We start from the raw sequence: 19,433 nt of genomic DNA, 5'->3' as shown, positions 1-19,433 counted from the left end.
AAGATAAAAGTTCTTCACAAAGCGTCTTAAGCTTACGGAGAGCTCCTAAGGTTAAAAACTGTTAGGAGGAGGGAGGAGGACTTTTAAGAAGCCTGAGATTGGACGTGACAGGTTCAGTCTAGAGTCTGTAGCTTCTTTCAGAGCTCAAACACATTTCTGAAAGCCAACTTTCAAGGTATAAACAAAGGATGTTTAAATAAATGTTTATAAGTCTGCCATAGTTAAGTTTGTCATATCCATGCTGCTGGCGTCTGCAGTGATTTCCTTGCTGATGAGTTTTTACTGACTTGCTCTAATGCCACTTTTCCAGCTGCCAAACTACACACTCGTTTCTCTCTACCACTGTTGCTATGGCGTTATAGATATGCAGCACAGGAAACTCCCCTTTTTTTCCATAATACGTCCCTCCATGTTGTAAATTCTGTGGGTCTGGCCAGCTGAACCTTGAATATTTAGTTAATTCTGAATATGGTCTGAGTGAAGTGGTTTTACTGCCCATTCATTATCAGGCGCATGGTGCTTTTTTCCTCATCTTTTTTCCTTTTTGTACCAACCAATCACAGCTTTTAGGAGACTGCGTCAACCACACCTCCTCACTAAGATCAAAGTTTCTGTCTCCTCTTTGCTCAGAGCTGCTCTCAGAAGCTTCCTGAATCACTCTTAAGCTCAGATTCCTTGCTGGGAGTTTTTAAGCTAAGTTAGGAGCTCTCTGAGAGGACTCAAACTTTGACATGTTTCTTTTTGTTCTTACATTTAGATGCAGCTGATCTGTCCAGTGTCCGATGACCTTGTACTCCGCCACCGACTGGTTGTTGATCTGATACTGAAAGATGTCGTAGCGTCCTGGGGCGTCGCCGTTCTCATTAAAGGTGACCGGAGTTCCTGCACTTCCTGAAGTGAAACACAGAAGAAAGAAAGAAGCTGTAGTTTGTTTCCAGTGATATAAAAAGCCTTATTTTCTTGTACCTCTGTCTCTCTTTGGTCTCTACGTGAGTTCACTGACAGCAGAGACATTTAATCTACTTTCTCCTTGAGTTTTCCTCTCAGGCTGAGTCATCCCATCTCAGTTTCCCCGCCACTTTGTCACCACAAGAACCGAGCAAACATCTTTTTACAATACTGACTGAATCCCTCCTGCTGCGTTAAAATCTCATACTGTGAGACATGGTTCTGATTTTGCCAAAAAGTCTTTCATAAATATGAAAATGAGAGATCTGAAAGTATGAGGCGAAAACATTTTAATATAACAGACTTTGAAAAACTATAATGTTCTTGAAATGTCCCATCAGAATGTGTCAGAGTGGAGACATAAACACACATCAACGAAAAATATTTACAGCATGATGAAAAATAAAAAGCTTGTTTTACTTCTGAAGAGACCCCAAATACACCAAAAGGATAGGAGAGGTGACTCCCATTGGTAGATTCTCAGAGTTATAACATGAAACAAGCAAGCGAGGCTTAAAAACACCGAAATTTGAAAACTGCATGCCACAAGATGCAAGTGTAAACTTTTGCACAGCACCAACATCAATTTAGCTCAGTTTGAAAAACATTTCTGTTTTTTATTTTTGTAGCTTTAGTTACTTTGACTTGAAAACAATTCACACTTTTGAATTTGCTGAGCTGGATTGACTGTGTATGCAAAAGTTGCATTTAGTGGACACAGGCCCTAAGTCACAATTGAAACACTTCTACCTGGGTCATCCTCCCTTTTTGTGACAATGCCAAATATATGCCATAATTCAGAGGAACCCCAACTTTTTACAGCAGCTCACCTTTATTGCCATAATTTTTTTAACTTTTCAAGTTGATTATGTGCGATATCTTTTCACTAATGTGCAATTCAATTTACTCGACTGGCTGATCTCATTTATTAGTTCAGTCATTTATTATCTTGTTACTCAAGCATGACTCGCATTACAGGATTTTAAAAACCATAAAAGAGTCTGAAATCTGGTTGTATCACACACATAAGGAAAACCTTCATTGATTATCTTTAATCTTAAACACACATTACAAGATCTAAAAATAACGACCAGCACACTCCAGGTTTCATCAAGAGTATTAGAAGAAAGAGCGACCCTAAACCATTTCACAAGGAAGCAAATGCACAACAAAGTGTAAAAAGAATGAACACTAGCATGTTGCTGCTGGCTGTAGCCATTATTTGCAGTAATAACAAAAAACTGTAATAGAAATCACAAGTTTCCTTGATGGTCTCTGATATCTTCCAATCATTTCCAGTTCCCCGTGGGCGGCTCTCTCTGATTGGCTAATGTCATCCTCAGTGAAAGTGAGCGGCTTAATCATCCCAATAAATATCAAACAGGTTTAAAAATTATTTGGAGCCTCTGAGAGGATCGTGGGTTTAAGATTGACCCCCCTCTAAGGATGGGTACTGAATTAGGTACTTGTAAAGGTACCGACTAAATTCTGTCAAAAGTACCAGGTATCAATTTATGTAAACCCGAGAGGTACCATGTTTAGGTACCTAAATGCATCCTTGTGAGTGTGAGGGAGTAGAAGACTTGAACACAGCATTGCAAGTTTATATATTGATGAATAAACATTTTCAATTGAAAAAATTCTATATTCTGTTATTTTAAAAACTGATATTTTTACCACATAAACACAGAAAAGTACCAAAAACTGGTACCATTGAGTACCAGTGCCGATTGCCAGGCACTGGGCATTGGTACCATATTGCTTCAAATGTGAAAGGTACCCATCCCTATCCACCACTCGCTCACACTAGAAGATTATCTGGGTACAACATTTGGGTCTACTTTGGTCCTGGATCAGATTTCTCCTCCAAATTTCTGGAGGGCTGAATCTCCTTCAGGCATTATTTTTTGCATTTGTTTTGACTTAGACACTTTGTATTTATTTATTTATTTATTTACTTACTTACTTATTTACTTACTTATTCACTTGTTTTTTTTACTTTGTATTTTCTACTTAAACTAATTTTTGTACTCTGGCAAAAAAAAAAAAAAAAGAAAAAAAAGAAAAACCTTCAAGATTAATAAAGTTAGCATTATCTTAGACAAAATATTTCAAACCCTCCAACCTCTCACCACAACACAATGACACAGAAACTAACATCTATGACCATAAGCCACAGCTTTACCTAGCTTTACCTCTCCGCCCAATCAGATTAAAGAAGAGGCGGGACTTTGGGATATCCACACCGTTAACTACACCGATGGAGGACCAGCTCCTGTACAAAGGCTTCTTATGTTTTAGCTAATGAAAGTTTTTCTTTCCAAAGGTGCTGCTAATGCCCGAGTTCCTGTCAGTCATTCTTAGTAAAATTCGATAAAGATTAAGATATACTTTATTAAGCCCCTTAATGGAATGAAAGCAAATATTTAGCTCATAAAGCAAATTTAAAACAAAGTGTAGATTCATGACTAAGAGAAGTGGAGATGACATGAGACATCTTTTGTTACTGCAACTGTACTAGCTGGTGAAAAGCGCTCTTAAATTAAGGTTATGAGCATTTCCAGTACAAACACACAGCTGTCAGCTGACGTTGAAACGCTATGCTTCGAAAGAAAATGTCAAAATGCATCAAATCTTTTTTGAAAAACTAGCAGTGTCAAGAAAGATAACTTTTTTCTAGCAATTTAAAGAAATTGGTGTATTTTTTCAGTGTTAACTTGAATTGTGATTGATTTGAGAACCATTTCTGAATTCATCCATGACATGGTTTGGGACTCAAATCTAACATATTGCATTTGAGTTGTTTTTATGTTAAGAACATTCAGATGGTTGGTTAATCCTACATTTGAAATGGTCCCTTAAGCCCCTCCCCCTTGGCCGCTGTATTTACTGTACTGAGTATTTGTGTTACAGTAGCACCGTGTTCGTCGCTGCAGGGTAAGTTAAACATGAGTCCTGAGCTCAAAGTGGATTATCTAAGAGAGGCAGATCTGCAGATTGAAGCTAAAGAACAACAACAGAAAACAGATTCATTATGGAGCGAGGGGGCGTCCGTTTGATTCTATCTTGCCCTGATTTCCTTCTTCAACATGAATAAAAGCATCACAAATCACATCAGCATGGAGATGAATCACCACAGCTCGCCTCAGGGTGCAGAACCTCCTCCCCTCTCCCCGAACCATCGCCATCGCCATCACCCCGTCCTCCTCGACCCCCTCCCTCCACCTCACTTCATTTCACTTCAGAGAATCTGTGCTGATAGAATCAACATCATTCCTCCACATTATTTCAAAACATGTTATTCATGAGAGCCCAGTGGTGACACGGGCTGCAGCCTTGCCATTAAACTCAGCGAGCAAACAATCTGCTGTGAACATTAAAACACCCATAAGAACTGGACCATACCATTACATTTGTATATGTTTAGCTCGTTCAGCCTACAGGCAGAGTGTGGGAATCCAAATCTGAAAGCAGATAAAATATTCCTCTCAGCAGGACCTGCATGTTTTTCCAACAACCACAGCCAGCTCTATTTTCCTCCTGTTCTGTTTGCTTCACATGTATCATCAGGAGTGAAATGCCTTTTTCTAGCATCAGTGTCGGTTCTGGATACACTTTATATGTATTACCCGTAGACAGAGTTTTATTGGTCTGAATTGTTCCCTTTTCACCACTTTCATCTTGGTCATGTTTTTATAGGGGCCCAGGAAAGTCTAGAGTTGAGTTTTGTTTCATGTTCTTTTACTGGTTTTGCTGCTTCAAAGAGTCCTCCTACAGCATGTTTTAATCTACCTGATAATGTAATCTGGACATCTGGATGCAGACTGCCTAATTTAACAGTCAAATAAAGATTTGACCAAAACAATATGTAACCATTAACTGTAAAAAAAATGTACATCATCTTACTCGGCTTGAAGTGAGGTCACCACAAAAACTGCTCCCCCTGGTGGCTGGCTGCAGCATAGGTCAAAAAATCCATCTCCCTAGTCATTTCAGATGGGCTGTGGTCAAACTTTGAAAAACTAATACACATCATAGAAATGTTTCCCACATCCAATTGTTATGGTGATTCAAGATATCATTTGGCTGCGTTGTATTCAGCTCCTCTTTGTTCTGAAAAGTTGTTTTCATTTGTTATAAGAGGTTAAAAACAAGGCTTTACTTCAAGTTTAACAATAATTGACAGCTGCCGTTCTTGTGAATTCTTTTTAGACATTGTAAAATATGTCGGGAGGGATAGCCAAGAAGAGATTAGACCCATGAGGTAAATGAAATCAAGCTCATTCAACAGGTCTGTAAAAACTGTTTTAACATCCCCACTTCCTGCTTCCTGTAAGTTACAAACCGTTTCAGAACTTAGCACCACCCCAGCTCCTCCCTGCAGGCTGTGTCTGATTTGACCGGGGTCCTATGTATCATCACTGATGCCTGCTCTGTCTGCACCTCAAGGGTATTTGCTGATGCTCTCCCTGTCTTGGCTTGTCATGTATGCACACAAAAGAGGAGGGAGGCGTGGTTGCGGGCTTAGCATACGGGTTAAATTGCAGGACTGAGCTTCTTCAGCAGTCTGTTCCGTCCAATCTGGCTTTGGTGTCTGGTGTTGGCTCTGTTAGCCATGTCTGTGAATAGCATGGTGCTACTCTGACTTCTGGTACTCCTTCTGTTGCTGGGTTAGCATGGCTAGCTCGTCCATCTTATTGGAGATAAATCTTATGTTCCCAATAACGATGGATGGAACGACAGGTCCATGTTGTCACTTCATAGTCCTCACCTCCTTCTCCTCACCTTGTGGCGAACATCTGGCCTGGCACCAGTTAGCGTTGGCATGCTACAGGCTGCTACAGCTGATTTCACATGTAAACAATGCAGCCATGGTTACATGTAGGATCTCCAGACAAACACAGGAGCAAAAATAGAAAAAAATATCACTGAAGACAAAACCAGTTTGGTGTCCACGACCAACAGATGAACCAAACAAAGTAATGACCCACTCCAAATGCAAAGATGATGAAAAAGAGATGAAAAAAATTACAAGAAACGGACAAAGAGGAAGAGGCGCCTAGCAGCTTGGGTCCCTCTGTCCTTTTTTTTTTCTAAATAAAGTTGTAAAAGCCAAAAAAGAAAAGAAATCATTATTGAATTGAACTTATTTATTTAATAGGGACGATGCAGTTTAACATAGTTCCATCACTTAGTATGAATCTGATGTGCTGCACAGAGAGTTTATAGCAAATGCTAATTTCCAACTCTTGTCCCTAGTGTGGTCCAGACTAAGTCAAGAATTTAGTTGCACCAGAAAAAAACTGAATTTGGTGCACGGAAATGTTTACGGAGGTATTAAATCAGCTGAGAGTAAAGTCATTTACAGTAGACTTACACATCCAAAAAATCTTTTATGGTTGCCCCCTGTTGGCCCTCAGAAAGAATGCAGGATTGAGGCACTTCTGTTTTATTTTCACCTGAGGCCACATCCGCTTCCTGTACACCCTTTTAATTCTCAACCAAAACATAGTAAATATTGATGACCCTACTAAAAGGATGAATCCTGGGTCGTACCTTCCTGTTCACACACAACATGTCCATCTGTGAGGACAGGGAGCGCAGCAAACTCTGGTTTTATCGTGAAGTTCACATCTCAGCCTAACAGACAGCTCCTCTATCTCCCTTTCTCTGGTTGTTTTCCCTTCCTGCTTTGTTCAGCACTTCCTAAAAAGCTGCGTATTTGGAGTGAAGTCACAGCGGGAGATGAGCTCCTCACATATTCATCACTTAGCTCACCTACAGTATCTACCCTCCCCTCCTCCTCCCCCTCCTGCCTCACTGATCTGACTGTAAATGTTTCCTCCTGCAGCTCCACAGGGTCAGTCATGCTGCATCCCTCTTAAAAACAGCAAACAAGCTTTTATCGCCTCTTAGTAAGCATCTGCTGTCCAAATGAATCAAGAAAGGATCTCCCTGATGTCCTCCCTCCTCCCCTCCTCCCCTCCCTCCTCTTGCTCTGCTGATCATGTTTGAACAGGACTTCACTGGAAGACGGCTTCAGCAGAGCGAGCGCTAACATTAGCACAAGCGTCTCAATTAGCCTTCCGACACTACTCTAAAAATAAGCACACGGGCGAGTGTGGAGCACACGGGTGAGTTGGCGATTAGCTCGCAGCCGCCGTCGCCACAGAGCCCCGCTTCGTCCTGTATTCGCCACATTGCAAACATGGAATTATGGGAAGCCCTGCTGCCCTGGGTTCAGAGAAGTGAAGCATAAAAAAACGAGAGGAGCAGCTCCAGTTTGATTTATGTCAACGATTGATGTATGTGAAGGTTCAACCGAGCATGCTGCTCAGAGAACCACACAGGAAAGACCCAAACACGGCGTGACATATGTGTGTGTGTGTATATATGAGGCTTCAAGCTCAGTCAGGCATGAACCACGTATGAGCTACATGCAGCTCAGCCAAGGTTACAGCAGTGATGCTGCGTACCTCTGCAGCTCAGGAGCCTCTTCCTGGCCTTTCAGCTCAGAAGATCGATTCACTCCCATCATCTTTAAGTCATTTCTGGACCAGTTAAAGGTAAAGTCAAGGCCAGATGTGAACTTTCAATATCCACGTAAGTCATCTACGCTTGGCACCAAGGAGAGGCTACTCCTCAGAAACAACATAAAACTGGTGATTTCCTGTCATATCTGCACAGATCACTGATGAATGGACGCTGAGTTCATCATAAAACTGCTACCTGGACACAAAATGAAAACAGAGAAACACCTTTCACCTCTAAGCTTCATTCCCTCTGTATCTTTGTGTCAATCTGACGTCAGGCTATTCGGCAGTAAGAGATGCTCCTACGGGGCGCTCATTGTGAAGCTGCACTCACTACACTACAAACAACAATATTTCTCCACATTTAGCTCTAAAACATCACTTTTAATGCAGATATTTGCAAAGATTTCTGAATACTTAGTCAATATTTTTAAATCTTCAGAAAATATTTTTAAATATTGTTCTTAGATTTCTTAAAGTTTAGTCAAGATTTCTAAATGTTTATCTAGTATGCAAGTTCAAAAAGTTTGCGGAAGCGGACCAAGCTAAGCAGTATTTTGAAATGTCAAACACAGTCAACTTAATCAGCCATTAGAGAAGAAAAGTACCAAGTGCTGTGATGGCACTGTTGAAGATACTATGCCGACAACAAAGATGAGTTCCAGCAGGCAGTATTGTGAATTTGCAAATTCACAAAATATTAAGAAATCTAAGCTAAATATTTAGAAATCTTTGCTAAGGATTTAAAAATCTTGACAAAATATTTCAAAATCTTTACTAAATATTTATAAAACCTCTTCAAAATGTTTCAAAAATCTTTGCTAAATATTGATAAAATCTTGTCTTAATATTTAAAAAACTAAAAATTTAAAAGTCTTGACCAAATGTTTAGAAATCTTTATTGAAGATATAAAATCTTGCATGAATATTGCAAAATCTTTACTTAATATTTAAAAATTTTGCCCAGATTTTTAGGAATCTTTGCTCATATATTTCGAGATCTTGACTTTATATTTAAAAATCTTGACCAAATATTTAGAAATCTAAACTAAATATTTAGAAATCTTGACTTAATATCAAGAAATCGTCGCTTAACATTCAGAAATCTTGACTAAAATTTTCAAAAAATGTTATATTAAATACAAAAATCTTGACAAAATTTTTTAGCAATCTTTGTTAATTATTTAGAAATCTTCATTTAAATTTTCGAAATCTCAATTACTTATTTCAGTCTTGACCAAATCTTTATAAATCTTTACTTAATATTCAAAAATATTGATTAGATATTTAGAAATCTTTGCTGAACATTTAAAAATCTTGACTGATTTTTTTTTTTAGAAATCTTTGCTTAATATTTAAAACTCTTGACTAAACATTAAGAATCCAAAGCAAATATTTAGAAATTTACAGTTTCTACAGTTTTATTTGGCAGAAGCTTTTGTTCAAAGCAGTGTACAATACAAGCAAGAATTCAGACTGAAGCAAAACCTGGTTAGTGCAATGAATGTGCTACAAGTTATTTGGCAGCAGGTGCTGCCATTAAGTGCAAGATTTATTCACAATTAAACAAATAAAAATAAAAATTCTTAGCTTAGTATTTAGTCTTAGCTAAATATTTAGAAATCTTAGGAAAATATTTAGAATGAAAACTACATTTTTAGAAATGTAGCTAATCAATCTAGAATCATGACATAATTTTATAACATTAATATATATCATTTAAGATTCACAATCAAAATTCAACATTTATATTTATAATATTTGACCATAATATTTCTCTAAATCTGCATAAAAAGTGATGTTTTGGAGCTAAATGTGGAGGAATGTTGTTATTTGAATTGTGTGAAACTTTACCATCAGCGCCCCCTATGCTCCTCTGAGGTAGGGACTCACTAAGCATGTGTCAGGCTGCTGGTTTTATGTCCTTTCTATGTGCTACACCTCAAGCTGTAATTTACAGAACGCACTGTTCTAATGATACACACATGTAAAAACACAGTGTGCACCTGATTGTGACTGAGATAAGCTGTCTCAACTCCACTCTGCAGCTCTGAGCTGTGTTGTGTGCTCTCACCCTGACGGTGCCAGAACTTTCTACAAACTGTCTGTGATGAGCTGGATGGAGAGAGTTAGTCCCTCGTTATTTAATCTGGAAGTTAACTCATGACAGATGTGACACAAAATTCCTTCATCTGTTGTGACCTGGAACTAACAAACTGTGTGAGCTCGTAGCACCAGTGTATCTAGAGGATGTTGACGAGATCTGGTTTCTCCACTAAAACCACTCAGTCAGTGTTCAGAAACACCTGGTTTCGAATCCAAAACTGTTGGGAAAAAGAGGAAAGTTTTGTTCTACATTTACATCTACATTTACATTGCTACATCTCCTTGTTCTGTTCTTATTTCTGTAATTATCCTAAACAAACAATAACTTAACTTTAAAATACCTCAGGAGGTGTTATAATGATCACCTGAAATCCTGAGCAGAGGTAAGAAAAACTAAAAACTTCTCAATTTGGCATCAAGAAAGTGAATCAGTCCTCACAAAAATATAAGATGAAGAATTTAAAGATAAATATCTTGAATTCAGCCTCAGTGAAGTTTCCCCCTCAGCCTTTAATCTGAGTGATGACTGCCTAATCTTGCAGTCTGTGACACTTCTCCTGTTTCTGCTCATATTTGCTTTAATTCACTGAAGACAGCAACAGACTGCTAAATGTTTAAAAACCTCAACGTGCAGCCTTCAACTCATCTCTAACTGAGCACAGATTTACTGCTTCAGCCCTCAGGGTGAAATTCACAGCTGATTCAATGTTTAATGTTTCTCCTCCTCCTGCAGAAATAACATCCAGCAGCTCCTCACATCCATCAGGGCCCCGGCACAGGAAGATGAATCCCTGAGAGCGAAACACATCAGCCTCAAAATCTGCTCAATCTCCTCCTCTCTGTTTTATTTCTGGCTCATATCTCTGTGCGCTGAGCAGGTAGATAGAAAAATTATTCAAATTAAATCCCCATCTGCAGGTATGAGGCCGTGAGGCGGGAAGGAGAGGGGGATGGGATGTATGGGAAAGATTTGTTGTCTGAAGTATTATAATTTCTTCGAGGAGCACAGTGGAGTGAAATATAAAGATAGCGCAGAGAAGAGGTTTGTGTTTATCTCTCTGCATCGTGTTCGCTCTATACAGAGGCTAAAACACGCAAACCACTCAATTTCAGCACAACAACGCTGAAAAGTGACAGCAACTATTGGAGGAGCTTAAGCTGGTGTGGAGCTTTTAGACGTTAAAGATGCATTTTCTCCACATGTTATTCAGTCAATGAAGAAAGAAGAAAAACGGCGAGCTTGGCACGCGGCTGTTCCCTCCAGCGTTAACACCTCAGGCCACAAAAAAGCTTATAACCTGTGATGTGTGACTTTTTTATCCAGCCCAGTCACGCCTGTCATCACGCATGGCGGTGTTTAACTCAAGGCGTTATAATATGCCACAGATAGACATCACCAAACCAAAGGTCAAAGGTCATCCTCACCTCATAACTCAGCAATACCTTAAAGGCACTGTAAGGGATTTTATGATAATTCTGGTGACACTCTTTGGATGAAATCTGCTGTTTCTCCAGGATGAAAACTGCATTTCCCATGAGCACCAACTCTAAGCCCTTTGGAGACAGTACCAGAGCTGGAATTGACTGATCTAGGGTGTTCATCTTTATCGTTAAACTGCAGGATGAATTCATCTGTCACACTCAATAATTAAAGAGGTATGACGTCTATTTAATTTTTAACCCTTCAACACTCTCACGTTCCATATGAGAAATAAAAAGCTGCAGAGACGGCTCAATCAGGTTTTACTCAGTTCAACATGTTTTCAATGATATACAACGACTCAAAAATGTTTAAATGGTTAAAGTGTTCATTTTTAACTCAGGTCCAAAGATTAAAGAGGGGGTATTCTGCTTTTCCATTTCTTAAACATAGATAGCGTCACCCTTTTAAAACAATGGCCAAAGTCAAAGCCCAAAATAAATTTACCAGGTTTAAAGTGAATTAGGCCAATTTTTCTAACATTCTAGTGTGACTTAGGCCGACTTTAAACCTGGCTGAAATTCCCATTTCATTTCATAGTGCAAACTCAAAACTGAAATTACCCCGAGTTAAATAAAACAAATGTCGGGAGGCAGTCCCTTTCCTCACTCCTCCAGGTCTTCTTTGCTGTTTTTTTTTTTTGAATTGAACTTTTCTATTTCCAACATCCAGTTTTGACAACTTTTTGAAACCTGACCATAAACTGTCCTTTAATCCCATAAAGCAAACTCAATACATAAACAACTCCAACCTAAAGTGAACGAATGTCAGGTCAATCGTACGCCGAGTTAACCTGACACGTCAGACGAACAGTTTCATATTTCCACTAGTGCTGCACGATTTGGGGAAAAGGTGCGATTTGCGATTAGGTGGACAATATTGCGATTGCGATTGTGCTTGCGATTTAATAAAAAAAGTTGTGTCATGATGAGTCTACAGACTTGCTTGGTTATCATGGAGAAAAATCTGAATTGTATGTGCTGACATTGCGATTGCGATTGCGATATCCTCTTTCGCGATTACGTAATTGCATGTGCTGACATTGCGATTGCGATTGCGATTGCGATAATCGTGCAGCCCTAATTTCCACCACGGAATTATTTCACAAGTCCGTCTGGGTAGCAGCTCTTCTGATTTGTTTTCAGAGGCGGGACTTTAAAAAAAAAAAAAAAAATCAGCAGCTGGTGATTGGACGACCGTTCTGATTAACACACTCACCACGGACCAATCCACATCAAGCCACAGTATGAGGTAGCTTATGTGAGCCAATGCTTCAATGAAACTAGAGATGAACAACTACTGAATCACGAGAAACAGCTGTGAAAAAGGCGTTAGACGACCGCTTCCGCTTTTATAAATTTAACTTAAGAATCAAAGGAACGCTGACAAGTACGAAAGTCTGCTGACGTCACGTCTACTCCCACAGCTCTCGCCTCTCTTCCCTGATTGGGCCGGTCAGAATTTAGCCGAGTAAAATCATTGGTCATTGGAGCCTAGCAAGATGGTCCTGCAGGATTTTAGAAACTGAATCAGGCAGGTCCGTCTGCTCTGCAAGGTTAACGCTGAGTAGGCATACACATAAATCTCCTACCAAAAAGCGAAAACATTTTTTTTTTTTTTTTTGAACTTTGAGGGGTATTATTGCTTTGTGCTCATTTATGTTTGGTTCCAGAAATAAGTGGGTTAGCCAGGAATAGCTAGCTAGCTAAAAGTAGCTAATTTTGTAGTCAAACTATAACTTGTGAAATTTAGACTACATGACCACTCAACATAATGCCCCGAACTCTATGAAAGTAAACCTAATCACTCACCAGTAGAAACTGATTCAACAATCATGTTTACAGCTTCTTCTGCACTTAAGTTTCTGTTTCTTCTAGAAGCAGCCACCGTCATGAAAGCTTGTTAAACTGCCCAAGTCACACATTTTATCCTAAAAAATCCAAAATTTTGACTTAGGCTAGAAAAATAATGTGGCCCTAGTCATCCTCTTGACATCGGCCATTGTCTTATAGGGCATAAAGAGCATTATCTTTTTAGCTAAAGTTTTCAGCAATTTACAAGAGATGGTCAGCATTATCAAAAAGATTATTTCATCCAAAAACTCGTTTTTGTCAAAAATGACTTAAGTCACTATTTTGACAGGGTGACAAATTAACCCATGCTGGATGCTCAGACTAAACGTGTGCAGGTTTTCAAACCTCTTCATATTCATATGTTGATGAAAAATCCTGAATCTGTCTGTAAACCGATCAAAACTGTCTGAGATCTTCACGAGATCTGTAAAAATGATCATTTCATCACAAATAAGGATCTCATAACTGGTTCGTGAGAGGTTGGCGGGGTGGACCTCAAACACCAAGGTCTGCCGTTAGCTCTGCCTCCAACCGGCCTCAGGTGTCACCACCAATGTACTTCGTATGCTCCTTAAGCTAGAGGGTATCTGGAAATGTGTTGTATACACTAATTCCTAATTTTTTTTCCAATTTTTACAAGATGAAAATCAGAGAAATTTGATTTCAGTTTTTCATTTCTCTTCTTTTTAAATGTTTTATTGCTTTTAAACTTTGTTACAATGCACGGAGACATAATTGAGCTACATTAGCTAACAGCCATGATCATCCTGAGTGGACAAGCAGGTCTTCACTTTGCAGAGAAAAATTAGACCACCGTGAGTAAAAATGTGACAGAAGCAAAAACTGACTAGAAACTGCTTGAGATTCAGCGGTTAAACTCTGGTGTGAGAAAAATTGTTGATCATACTTACCGTGCAGATTTTCTCTTTTTTAAAAACTAGGACGAGATCTCCTGGAGATCTTTAAAACATTTTCACTAGGTCTTCACACCACAAAATCATGGAACAAGAGATTTTTTATGAGATCTGCAAAAATAACATCTTCAGAGCACAAGATTTTCACTTCACAAGGTTTTTGCGCTGAGATCTTTACGAGAGCTTTGCAAGACTTGCTACAATGATGAGGTCATCGTATAAGGATCTTCTGATTGGTTCATGACATGTTGAAGGGGTGGACTTCAAACACCAAGGTCTGCAAACAGCTCCACCCCAGATTGGGCTGACCAATCAGAGCTAAAACAAAACTTTCCAGAGGCTGAAATGAAGGTTTTCTACAACAGCACTGCAAGAAAAGAAAAAGATTGTTTGAATTGCTTTACAGAGAGCACAACACCCCCTCTTTAAAGGATGCAAATGTTTTTGAACATAATGGACTAAGTATACATTAACGCCCACTGGTCGTGCATACTTATGTGAGCGTTTTGCTTTGTGGTTGTGAACACAGAGGTAGTCACAGCATCTTTTGTGTGGTATTCTTTTTGAAGCAGGAGAAAACATCCATTTTTACAAAATATCTGCAGACGTTTGGATGCAGCCCCGGAGAGACAGCCACATGAAAGTAAAATCTCCGGGTAAAATCCTGTGTTCCTCTTTTTATTGTTACCATTTGCTGTCAGGGGCTGGACAGAACTCTGATCAAACAGCATTTCAGAGTAAGGGTTGTTTTTAGATCGCATGGGAACAGAATTTAACAGAGAGAAAGTGAAACTAAAGAGATGAAACAAAGAATCCAGGAGCTTAAGTTTGAATCTCATCAGACTCCATCATGTGCTGCTCTCCTTTCATTCAGGATTATTCCTCTTTATATCTCTTATTGCTCCTCTGTGATTTGAAATGAATGTTTCCGCAGGTTAAGGTCATTGGAAGCTTTGTAAGGGACTCGGTTTGTTACGATGTGATTGCTTCTTTGTTCCCGTGGAGGACTGATAAACACGCTCACCTTGATAACGGGAGAAAGTCACATGGAGCTCCAACCTCCAGCACGAGTGAAGAAGCCGAGCTGCTTCAGGAATGTGTTTTTATTTCTCACTTTCAATGGGAGACATTCTTCTCTCTGCTTCCTGAATAGAGCGGCAGCCTTGGCGATGGATGTCGGCATTCGAAGCAGGAGAGGAACATAAATGAGCTTTTGTGAAACCTGCGGACGGCCTTGATTTTACCGCAGAGACGAGGTTTGCGTCACGTGTTGGAGCAAGAGCACAGGTTTGAGCAAGAGGAGAGGACAAGCAGACTAATCAAACTTTTTAATGAGGTGGTGTGGAGATGTTTCCTTTGGAATATCTTTTACAAAAACCTCTTCATTGTGATTATCGATAGGTCAAGTGTAAAGCACGGCTTCCTCTTTAAAAAGCATCAACTGGAGGGTGGGACACGTCAGACGGCGAGGGAACATGTCCTTGAGGGAGAAATGGGAAGTGCAAGCAACTCTGAAGGACCAAATTCGACCTCGAGGCCTCTTAGGTCCTCTGACAGGGGTCTCTGAGTAGTAGAGATTGAATTTTAAATTCAAATGTGACCATGCTTCTGTTATCAAGGCCCCTCACATGTGGAGCAGGAAGGTGGGGATGAATTTTGCTCATTGGTTGTTAGAAGTGTGAAAAAATATCAATATGGGAATAAATCAGGATACTTTGACCTGTGATGAAATATTGATTTTTTAACTCTAAATATTGATATTTTTGCTCATAAATGCTGTTTTTCTACTCCTGTCGTACATGAAATACTCCTTTAAGAAACGTGTATTTACTGACCATAAACAGTATAATAAATACATCCACCGGCCACTTTATTAGGCATTCCTGTCCAACTGCTCGTCAACCCAAATTTCTAATCAGCCAATCACATGGCAGCAACTCAATGCATTTAGTCATGTAGACATGGTCAAGACGATCTGCTGCAGTTCAGACCGAGCATCAGAATGAGGAAGAAAGGTGATTTAAGGGACTTTGAACGTGGCATGGTTGATGGTCTGAGTATTTCAGAAACTGCTGATCTACTGGGATTTTAACCCACAACCAAGAGAAAATATCCAGTGAGCTGCAGTTCTGTGGGACAAAATGCCTTGTTGATGCCAGAGGTCAGAGGAGAATGGACAGACTGGTTGGAGCTGATAGAAAGGCAACAGTAACTCAAATAACCACTGGTTACAACCCAGGTCTGCAGAAGAGCATCTCTGAACACACAACACGTCCAACCTTGAGGCAGATGGGCTACAGCAGCAGAAGACCACACCGGGTGACCCTCCTGTCAGCTAAGAACAGGAAACTGAGGCTACAATTCACACAGCAACACCAAAACTGGACAATAGAAGATTGGAAAAACGTTGCCTGGTCTGATGAGTCTGGATTTCTGCTCCACATTCAGATGGTAGGGTCAGAATTTGGCGTCAACAACATGAAAGCATGGATCCATCCTGCCTTGTATCAACGGTTCAGGCTGCTGCTGCTGGTGTAATGGTGTGGGGGATATTTTCTTGGCTCACTCTGGGCCCCTTAGTACCAACTGAGCATGGTTTAAAGCAGTCATTCCCTAAGTCTGGGTCCTGACCCACAGGTGGATCGCCAGAAATTTTTTATGGGTCGCCAAATTAGTTCTCAGAATGTTTACATGAAATTCATGCTTTCTTTAACTAGAGGAAGTCTCCCCTTGCAGATTTGTTTACAGACGACTGGCTCCTCATACTGTCATATCTGGTTATTTTTTCATCGTAAAAGGACATTGCCACAATGTTTACTCTAACCGAAAACATGTAACTGCTTTAAAAAGTCTGAAGCCACAAGCTCAAACAGCCAAAGCCAAGCCGCCATATCTTTCTTCTGTTTTACAGCACTCAGAGGAAAACGCTGTCAATATCACACAAATGAAAGAATTAACCCACTGATAACTTTGATCACTAGTTCCCAAAAGAAAGATTTGAAGTCAGATTCAAAACTCATTTGACTTTGAAAGTCCAAAATAATTGCTGGATGTTGGACAGGCTCCAGCTGCAGAAATGGACCTTGTTATAGCTCACGCTGAATAAGAGACATGAACAGATGCCTTCACTTCATTCTGGATGAGCATCACATCTGAATAACTTGTCCTGAGTCTGGTATTTTGCTTCTTACCTCTTTCACAACCACATAAAATAAAATGAAATAGAATAGAATAGAATAGAAAATATTATTTTTTCTTGTCTGTCACGACTGACAGAAACTTGACTTTGATAGGCTCATTAAAACAAACTGGAGTTCTCACAAAAATGAAGACAAAATACAGAAACAGAGTGGACGCTGCGCTCAGTACATGCGTTGCTCTCTCATCTTGTACACATGACTGGGTTACAATTCTGAAAAGGCTAACCTGTCACAGTAAAAATGCAAGTATTTTCAGAGTGTAAGCCCAACAAGGTGTAATGCATTTGTCAAATATGTCATTTAGGCCTGTTAGCTGGTACAAAAGTTTTAAGATGATGCAGAAACGTGATTAAAGAAACTTAAGTTTTTTAATCTTTGCACATTTATCCTGTCAATTGATTTACATATTGAACATATTTTGGATTTGGTCGCTGTGGCTTGTTCCTCCAAAAAAAGGGTCGCCGGAAAAGAAGTTTGGGAAATACTGGTTTAAAGTCCACAGCCTACCTGAGTATTGTTGCTAACCATGTCCATCCCTTTATGAGCACAGTGTACCCATCTTCTGATGGCTACTTCCAGCAGGATAACGCTCCATGTCATAAAGCTGGAATCATCTCAGACTGCTTTCTTCAACATGACAATGAGTTCCCTGTACTCAAATGTCCTCCACAGTCCCCAGATCTCAATCCAATAGAGCACCTTTGGGATGTGGTGGAACGGGAGATTCTCATCATGGATGTTCAGCCGACAGATCTGCAGCAACTGTGTGATGCTATCATGTTGCTATGGACCAAACTCTCGGAGGAATGTTTCCAGTACTTTGTTGAATCTGGCCAGTGAGTGTATATAAGGATATTGTGATATTGTGATATTATCGTATTGTCACACAAGTATCAAGATGCATATTGTCTGGTGCGGTTCCTGCCAATACTCAGACTTATTGGTTGTGAAACAAACACTCCACAGTCCTTCCTCAGGAGATAAGAGAGGATACACTTTATTGATCTCCCATTAGGGATAATTGATTCGTTACCACAGCTCCACTCAGAGACAGAGGTAGTTAGGTAAAGGATAAAAAGATGCACGTACCTTAGACATACACTGACACCACAGAGAAGCATTCACAATAAAAACAGAAAACAGGTTTGTTTTCCTACTCCTCTGTAACAGTGGGTCTGTGAAATTAACGTCTCAGCACATATGGGGACCAGTGTGAAATTTAATATTCCACAGCTGTGAAGTTTTGTGTTTATTAAAGACGTGTGAAAGCAGAGGGATCATCCGGCTGCAGCAGCTCCCACCGAGCGGAGAGTAATGAACGAGGAAGCAGGAGGAAATAAAAACCTGACGCCCGTTTCCTCTGTTTATTAATGAGCCCAGAATTCCCCAATGACGGCGTCAGCATTCACACTTCCTGCTGACAAAGGCCTCCACAACCATGACAAGAGCTTGGGCCTGGATTGAGAGGAAGAGGAGGATGAGGAGGACAAGGGGTTAATGAGAGAATGATGAAGACTTGCTCCTGTTGACTGAAGGTGGAGGGAACCCAGCAGCTTGAGAACGATTGAGCGGACTAAGACAAAGATGCTGATGAGGGTTGAGATGTTTGCTAATGGGTCTTCTCTTCTCTTACTTCCTGTTGGTGCTTCTTACATCCTGGTCTCATAACAGGGTGCTGGTTTGGCCTTGAGGTTAAGTCTTATGCCCATGTATCAAGGTCATGGTACCCAAAGCAGGTGGCTTTGTTAACATTCCAAACTGGGACCATCACCACAGGTTGTCCCCCCGTTTCCTCTCCCAGTTTCCCACTGTACACACTTGGTATTTGACTCGCTCCTTCATCGTGTCTGTTTTTAACCCTGGCAGCCTTATAACCTTAGTTGCACCCAGTCAGTAGGGGGAGCTCCAACTGTGTGGTTTCACTTTACGGGAGCTGTGATGTTCCCCCTCTTTTCTCAGAGCCTGTTGTTTTGTACATGAACAGAGAACAACTCAGAGATCAGCACAGCGGAGGAGGTGGTTGTTAAATATCACAGCCAACCAAATGTCCCCATCAGGCCTTTCACCAACTGACATGAACTCTCTTGTCTCATCAACCTTTGAACCAAATCAACACTTTGTTAGTTAAATCAAGACCAGGGGTTTGCAACCTTTACTTTCATAGGAGCCATTTTCCCTCTACTCACCTGGATTTAAGTCAATCAGGAGCCACAAATTCTACTTTCTCTTAGCAAAAAATAAAAATAAAAATAATAATAATAATAATTTTTAACAGATTAAAAATCCAGTGAATAATTATCGCAACAGGACGTTTTTGTGTTTATAAAACTGTACATGTGATGATTAAAGTTTTCTTTATTTATTTATTTTTTTTATAAATTTGCAAAATATTAAAAAAA

At 39.9% G+C, this 19,433-nt stretch overlaps 1 protein-coding gene across 1 annotated transcript in view; it reads right to left on the bottom strand.

Moving 5' to 3' along the window:
* Positions 1 to 19,433, bottom strand: part of LOC141796346 (metabotropic glutamate receptor 8-like) — a 187,274-nt gene that overhangs the window by 30,254 nt on the left and 137,587 nt on the right. Inside the window, exon 8 of the mRNA XM_074677400.1 lies at positions 752 to 891. Coding sequence (XP_074533501.1) covers positions 752 to 891 — 140 coding nt within the window. The remainder of the gene's footprint in view (positions 1 to 751; positions 892 to 19,433) is intronic.

Source organism: Halichoeres trimaculatus, unplaced genomic scaffold, assembly GCF_033239565.1.
Source record: "Halichoeres trimaculatus isolate MK-OKI-2021-1 unplaced genomic scaffold, fHalTri1.1 fHalTri1_scaffold_10, whole genome shotgun sequence".
In the NCBI taxonomy this organism is placed as follows: domain Eukaryota; kingdom Metazoa; phylum Chordata; class Actinopteri; order Labriformes; family Labridae; genus Halichoeres; species Halichoeres trimaculatus.
This window is presented reverse-complemented; position numbering and strand designations above follow the sequence as displayed.